This window comes from Fulmarus glacialis, unplaced genomic scaffold (assembly GCF_000690835.1).
Source record: "Fulmarus glacialis isolate BGI_N327 unplaced genomic scaffold, ASM69083v1 scaffold39036, whole genome shotgun sequence".
NCBI lineage: Eukaryota > Metazoa > Chordata > Aves > Procellariiformes > Procellariidae > Fulmarus > Fulmarus glacialis.
Genome location: NW_009218168.1, coordinates 11,944 through 19,614, shown reverse-complemented (window position 1 = coordinate 19,614; position 7,671 = coordinate 11,944). Strand labels below are relative to the sequence as shown.

General features: G+C 42.8%; 1 protein-coding gene across 1 annotated transcript in view; it reads right to left on the bottom strand.

Moving 5' to 3' along the window:
- Window positions 1-7,448, bottom strand: part of LOC104078350 (glutamate receptor ionotropic, NMDA 2B-like) — a gene marked incomplete at its 5' end in the record, with an annotated part of 8,200 nt that extends 752 nt beyond the window's left edge. Inside the window, 4 exon segments of the mRNA XM_009579956.1 lie at window positions 2-1,140; window positions 2,997-3,235; window positions 5,001-5,188; window positions 7,288-7,448. Coding sequence (XP_009578251.1) covers window positions 2-1,140; window positions 2,997-3,235; window positions 5,001-5,188; window positions 7,288-7,448 — 1,727 coding nt within the window.
- Window positions 7,449-7,671: the final 223 nt, after the last annotated feature.

Below are 7,671 nucleotides of genomic sequence, written 5' to 3'. Positions count from 1 at the left end.
GGTGGAGTTCTGCCCCACCACCGATGGCGTGTAGTTGTGCACCTTAGAAGGGCAACCGCGGCAGAAATTAGCCCCAGGCCGGTCCTCCCAGTCTAGGTTGGTCAGGTTCTTCTCCCATGGCGCCGGAACTCCGCTCACAACACCATGCTTGTGCTCGTTGCCTCCGCCAAACTCGCCCGAGCCATGCTTGTGGTGCGCCCTGTTGGTGCAGGATCCACCTCCTCCTCCTCCCGTGTCGCGCTTAAACTCATCTCCCCGCTCTTTGTAGATATCCGTCAGGTCCACGTGTTCCCAGTGCGGTGAGTTCTCCTTAGCCCGAAACTGGTCCAGGTAGAAATCCCGTAGCCCTTCCTTGTCCCTGAAGTAACGCTTGTGGTCAGGCGAGCGGGGCGGGCGCCGGCGGTAAGCCAGCTCTATCTCGTCAAACTCCCGCCGGGACTTGGCAGAGGCCGGGCGCTTCTTCAGGCTGTCCTTGTACTGCTGCTTCCGCCGCTTGGCCGCGTTGCCCTCGATGTTGCCGTAGGTGACCGTGTGAGTGGAAATGTCAGAGACGTCCGAGCGGATCAGGTCGTCGTGGGCCCCGCTGCCCCCATAGCGATCACTCTTGAAGGAGAACTTGCCGTAAAGATCGCCCAGCTGGCTGTGCTTGGCAGGGGGTAACCCCAGGTCCAAGGGCTTCTTCCCGATGGACCGCGACTGGGCATTGAAAGGCGGGTTGTCACAGTCGTAGAGCCCGTCGATGGAGCTGGTGCTGCCGATGCTGTGGGGGCGGTGGTGGTGGTGGTAGTGGTCCTGATACACATTGCTGTCCTTCAGCTGGAGGTTGCCAAAGGTCCTTTCCACCTCACTAATATAGTCACTAAAGAGGTTCTCCTCACAGGGGGGGTTGTTGTAGGACTTGCAGTCTGAGTGGGTGAAGCTGCGGCGGTGCTCGGAGATATCGTAGACCGACGACTCACGGCGGATAAAGTCCAGGGCACTCTGCGGTGAGCCATTGACCCCTGACAGGTTGGCCATGTTCTTGGCTGTCCGAAGCAGGCGGAGTATGTTGGAATGCGTGTTGTTCATAGTCGCCGTGGGGGAGTTCATTGCTGACTGGCGTTCCTCAATGGCCACGCCATGGATGCAGCTGTAGATACCCTGAAATGAGAGAAAGCAGGAAGGTGAGTGGTCCTGCAAAGAATACACAAAAGGGTACCCGGATTGGGAAGCATCCTGTGCAGCAACAGCATGTTCCTATAGGACAGCAAGGCCTGTCAGCCTTCCATCATGAAGCACAATCAAATCAAATGCAATCAGACCTGCTCTACCAACCCTTGCTGTTCTGCCCCTCTTTCTTGCCCCTCACATTTTTTCCTTCCCCTCCATTCTTCTTCCTCTGCTTTGCTTCATGTCATACCTGTAGGACGCAGGAATACCTGCTTGCAACTGTGAGAGTTACTCAAATCTAGTAGGTGTAATACAGAATTGCAAATGGGGAAAATAATATCCTTGGGAACAAAAGCATCAAGACAAATAATTATGTGTGGATGAGAGGAAGAAAGTCTGTTTTGGCCCTTGAAATTCATCTGGACATCAGTGAATCAACGAGACAGGAGCTATCTTAAAAAGGGAACAACTTCATTTGTCATAAACTTAGCTACATTAATCACCAGTACAGATCAGAAAAGGAAACAGAGAAAGAGCAGGACTGCCGAATAGGTATTTAGGTCTTTTGCATCTGGTTGAGTGGGGTACAATAGAAGTTTTAATTGCATTCTGTTAAATTTAACACTGCTAACAGGCTCCAAATTGACATCCCTGAAAGCAAAAGTCCTCTATTCAACCTCAAATCAAACAGAAGAAGTGCCTGATTCCTCCACATTCCCCACTAGCTCATTTCATCCATGATACAGACTGCTTGTAAGGGCTACCTACCCCTAAGAGCAGAAGGAAAGAGGCTCATTTATTCCCTGGTCTGTCAAATGGTGTCTGCTGATTAAATTGTGAAATGGACACCATCACATCATGTTACCATGGTTTCTCAGCAGCTAGCAGATGATTAACACTTTTCAGACTTTTCACCAACCTGGCCCAGGTCTAATAGATAACCCCAGAATGAAAGAATCCGTACTTAGCTAAGGATCACCAAACACAATCCCCCATCTCACCTCCAGACTAAACCAGGTTAGAAACTAACAATATTGAAGACAGACTGTGCCCCTGCATTCAAAAGGCTTTGTCATTTCTCTTCAACAATATGTTATGTAGCAATTATATACTCCTTGCACAATCAAAGTTAATTGTTACGTCGGACACTGAGGTCAAAAATGCCGAGATTTGACTTCACTTCAGAATGGATCAGGAGAAGGGACCAGTGGCTTGAAAGAAGAAAAAAAGCTCCAAATGGGACACAGCTAGCTACACTAATAGCAGAAAGATGACTCAGAATGACTAGAATCTGCTTTAAATGTAAATATTATACCCTAAGGCAGATTTGCATAAAGCAATTGCTAAGTTCATGTGGTCATTCTCTCTGGAAGGATTTCTGCATGAGTTAGGGCATGGCTTTTGAGTAAGGGACTGCTTACTGTCCATGATAGCACACTTCTAGTTAACATAAGGTCAGCTGAACAGCTGTAATATAGAGGACAATGAAAAACTCCTGAATTTCTAATCATGTTATCCACCATTACTTGACTTACTGTCCCCAAATTTGGCCTCCTCACAACTCACGTTGGAGGAGCAGTTACAGTTAACTTCTCTTTATACTGCATTTTCATTTCCATGTGAAATTTCCATTTCCATGACCATAATCCAGCAGAGACCGGAGATGTCACAGAAAAACATTAGATGCTCTTGCAACATTAACAGTGAAAAGATGCCAGCCTTTATCCTGCAGACCACCATTCTATGCCACCTGTGTGTTAGACAGTCCAGGTGGATTTCCCCATCTCCAGTACCTAGGACTGTCTGACTAAATCCTCTGTTCCTCCCCGCTAGCTAATGACACTCACCCTGCTGATGGAGAAGACCACACCAGGCTTGCCAGAGCAGACGCCCATGAAGCAGTGGCGGAATTGCCAGTAAAAGAGATGCTCACAGATGAAAGTGATCAGACTGAGGGCCATGGCTGCTCCCAGCATGTAGAAGACACCTGCCATGTTATCTATATCCAGCTGGCTGCTCATAACCTCATTCTTCTCATTGTGACAAATTCCAGTGAGCCACAGCGCTTCCAGCTCCTCCATCTCACCTAGAAAGACAGAGAGAAGGAAAGAAACAGGTTAGCCAGCCCTGCAATGGCTAAAAAGCTCAAGCGGGGGCAGACTGAAAGCAAGAAGCTGATCTAAGGTCATTTCCAGTGGCCATGCTCTTCTTCCACATCTGTTATGACCATGAAATATCCTGACTGCCCTTCTGATAGGGGCAGGTGCAATTTGTCACAGGGAAGGCAACAGGATTTTTCCACAGCCAGATATTAGCCACAAAAAGCTGTACCACAGGACACAGCTATCCCACTTGCCAAATGTCTACAGTGAGATCCTGAAAAAGTTGTCCACCAGATGACTGAAGAACCTGGCCTCACAAACTTCCACTTTCATATTAGGTCAATGAAGGGAAAAATCAGTGAGTGATACTGGTAGACAAAAATGAAAACATTGTACGTTCCAGCTCAAAGTTCAAAATGTTGATTTTTTTAAATCAAAATGTCTGATTTTGAATTTGTTTCCATCCTATCCATAGCTCATTAAAATTAGGTGCAATGTTCCCAAAAATATTTGTGCATTTTTACCTGTTTTTCTTCCCTTCAATTTTGTCCAAATTCAACACTTCCAAGACCTTTGACCAATCAAAGATATTACTAATTTGTATCAGCTAGGAACAAATGTTCTGTAGTCTAATTTCATACCCCACTTACTCCCATTATAGTACTTTTATGAGGAGGGAGAGAGAGATAAACACTCACACACACACACACATACTGAGACATTCAGAAACAAACTAATTTTGCAGGTTAGCAATTCTTTTCATGCTGTTAGGAAAGTTAGTTTTTCACATTTTCAACCCCCAGTCCAGTGACAGGGGAAAAAAAATCCACATATTTATGTGGTGCCATAGCACAGTCTTTAAAGCTTTATGGAGAACTTGCATCTTTTTCTGAAATAATACATATTAGCCTGTTTAGGAGACAGAACACCCAATCCGTCAGGTGGCCAATTTTCTGCTGAAGTATATCAGAGCTATGTTCTTTCCATATTTATTATACCATATGTTATTTTCAGATTTCAGAAAAAAAAAAACCCTTATAAATAAAATAACCTGTGAATTTTATTTATTCAAAAAAAGGACACAGCAAGATGTAATACAGAACGGAAAGAGAAAGCCAGGAAAATATTTTCTAAGAAGGACTTCCTTATCCCACAAATAATTTTTTTTTAATAATAGCAATTCCTCTGTAAAGGATGAGATGAACTAGGTAACCGTAATGTTCTGATTAAAAACTCACTCCAAAATATGCTTCTGAGTCTCACGTCCTTCCTTGTTGTTTTTTTTTTTTAAGTTTTGGAAAATCTGAGTTAACTCTTTTATCCAGAAATATTTATCCTTTAATTTTGTAAACTCTGTATGGCTTGATCCTGTCTAGAACTATAAAGTATGGGATGACCACAGAAAGCCCAGTATAATTAGTGAGTTTAGTCATGCCAAAACCTCAAAGGCAGTGAAAAGCTCACAACAGAAACCTTGTTTTTACAGGACATTCTTCACACAAGACATTTTTCAAACACATATCCAAGCTGGTTCTATGAAACCTTTAGTGCTTTTGACATTGCTTTTGATGATACTGCTACCCTGCATCAACAACATAAAACAAGTGACATCCTCACATTTTTGGTTTAATGCCCCTAACAAACCCTTGTTAATAATTTCCTGTTCTCAACTCAAATCTGAAGCACCAGAACATGCAAAACTTGGTATTTCTTAGGAAAACTCCAACCCCTCTTTTTCTTGTCACTTACCATCTCCAAAAAGCTGTAGAATGGCAAGATCAACCTGGCGCTTCCAGCCTGAGTCCTTTTGGATGGCAATGCCATAGCCGGTGGAGGCAAATACTTTCCCACTCCCAATTGTCACCAGCTTGCAGCCTTCATCTCTGCCAGCCATGTAGTTTAGCACTGCTGCATCATAAATGAAAGCATCCAACTTCCTGCACAGGTGGAAGAAACAAGAGGGTAAAGTACAGAAAAGATAGAATCTGTATGAGTTCCAAGGTGTTCTCAGGTAGTTAAGGCAGAAACAAACCTCCTTCAGATAGACTACAATAGGTTGCATCTTTACCTTCCTCAGAGTTAACTAAAATCTGAGCCTAGAACCTGTTTACAGATGAAGCTAGATTATAAATGAGGACTGTCTATTTCTTTCTGACTCTTTGATAATCATCATTTCTGATCTGAAAGAAAATTTGGAATACAAACATACTGCAAGATAAAGATGAATGAAGAGCAAGTCAAGGGGATCTAAAGTCCTAAGAATAGCTTATATTTCTGTACTGCCTTTCATCTCAAAGGAATCTAAAATGCTTTATAAAATTTATCAATATTAGATAGCAAAGTAGGGGTTGGAGTAAGGAAAAGATTACCTCCAATTCAAACTGCTGGCATGACTTAGCTGAGCAAAATGTAATTTTTTCAAATGAAATAGTCAGTACATCATGTTTAAGCCCTCAGTTATTGTGAAAAGCACTACTGGATCTTTACCAATATCAAGTGGCCACAATAGCAGCTTTATGGTTTACCATGCTGAATAGCTCTTTGCTACTCAAAGTGCTTAGCTGAAAACCACAAGAAAAATTCTGTTTCAACACAGAGAAATCCCCATTATGGGCTGGGATGGGTAGACAGCACAACAGACTGATGAAAACCTTCCTCTCACTGCAACAAATTGATTTGGGTGTGGGGGGCTGCATCTTCCACATAACCAAAGACAGCCAATGAGTAAATCCTCCCACTAGATCTGAAATGAAGCACTTTCCAATAAAAGACCAAAGTCCTTCCACCTTGTACATTCTCACACCCACGCTATCATTTCAATCCACCTCCTGCACATATATTTCCAATATGGTGATTATCTCAGTTCAAGTGCATATCTGTGGGGAAGTCTGTCCAAGGGTGGATATGAAGCCAGGATGACATCTACCGCAAGTGATGAGCTCTATTTCACCCATATATTTCCAGGACAGAGCATATTTATTTCCTGGATGATGACTATCCTGGCAAATGTACCTTCTCAGGATGGCATCCAACAATGGTACAATCATTTATAATGGGCTGTGTGCCTCTGAACCTGGCAAACAGGTTTAGAAGTATTCAGTCAATCTAGTAATTAAATTGGCTGAACATTTTCATTCGTGCTTTGGAATGAACTTTCTCATAAGAGTGCAACATGAGTGTAAGCAAGAATGTTTTTTTTCACTGGGGTGGGCTCTGACAACCAAAATGGTTGGCTCTGAGAGGAGGTCTTTAATTATAAAGGACAAAGGCTTGTAAAATGGGGTTTTAAGTTAGCTCCTTTACAGATTCACTGCTATTAAAATAGGATGAGCTGTTCAAACATACTTTTTGCTAATGATTTTTCCCACATTTCCCAAATTACCCAAGGAAATGCTCCCATTTTATATACTTCCTTATTATTCAAACAACATTTTGTTCAGCCCTTGATACTAAAATATTCCAGAGAGAAGGGCTACTTCCAAACTATTTGCTTCAAGCACACCTCCCACTACACTGTATTAGCTAGTGATACACTGTGGGGGGGATTAGTCTGACAAGGATTGTTTCAGCTTCCTGATTAACATAATCTTTTATACACAGAAGGAGGGAAAACAAAGAAATTTTCAGATGACAATATAAATTTTCTGAAAAAAACTTTGTCCACAGAGGCCTGTGAGCTTTTCCTGTGTGTGCATAAGGACCCATCAGCATGGAATATCTTGATGAAGCAAGGTCTTCAGGACTAATGTACACAAGGCTAACATACACAAGGGTACAGAAGATCCTCTTTTTTTTTTTTTTACGAATAGTCTTATAAACACAGCAAAACCAGACGTTCTTACACAGATGTCAATAGAAAAACCTGGCTAAAAGAACCACAAAATTATTCTTCTGTGTTGTGTGTGGTCTTGCTATACTTTTAACCATAGAATGATAATGGAGGCTCATTTTCCAAATCGCACAAAAAAATTTCCAGACAAGCATGCAAGGAAGTCAGGTTTCTGTGGTGAGTAAGCATGGAAGAAGAAAGCCTCACCCAGTCTTCAGCGAGAACAGTGCATCATCCACCCCCCTCTGATTGAACTTCACCATGTAGCTGTGCATTTCAGGGTAGTTGTTGCGAATGTTCCTTTCTGTGCTGCCATTGGGAACCGTCCCGAAGCGGAAAGGGGGTGAAAAGTCATTGGGTTTCTGGAACTGGAGAGACAGAAAAAGAATATTTCTCACAATCTTTCAGCAAGGAGCAGTCATCTGAATGGGAGAAGACACTCTCCTCAGAAGGTAGTTCTGATTTTATTTTACTATCAGGTGGAAAACATTATTGAGATGATACTATATTTCACTGTTTTCAAACACAAACATCTCCTGTTAGTGTCTAAGAACCAAGAAGTGAATCTGAGCAACCTGGTCTTTTTGTCTA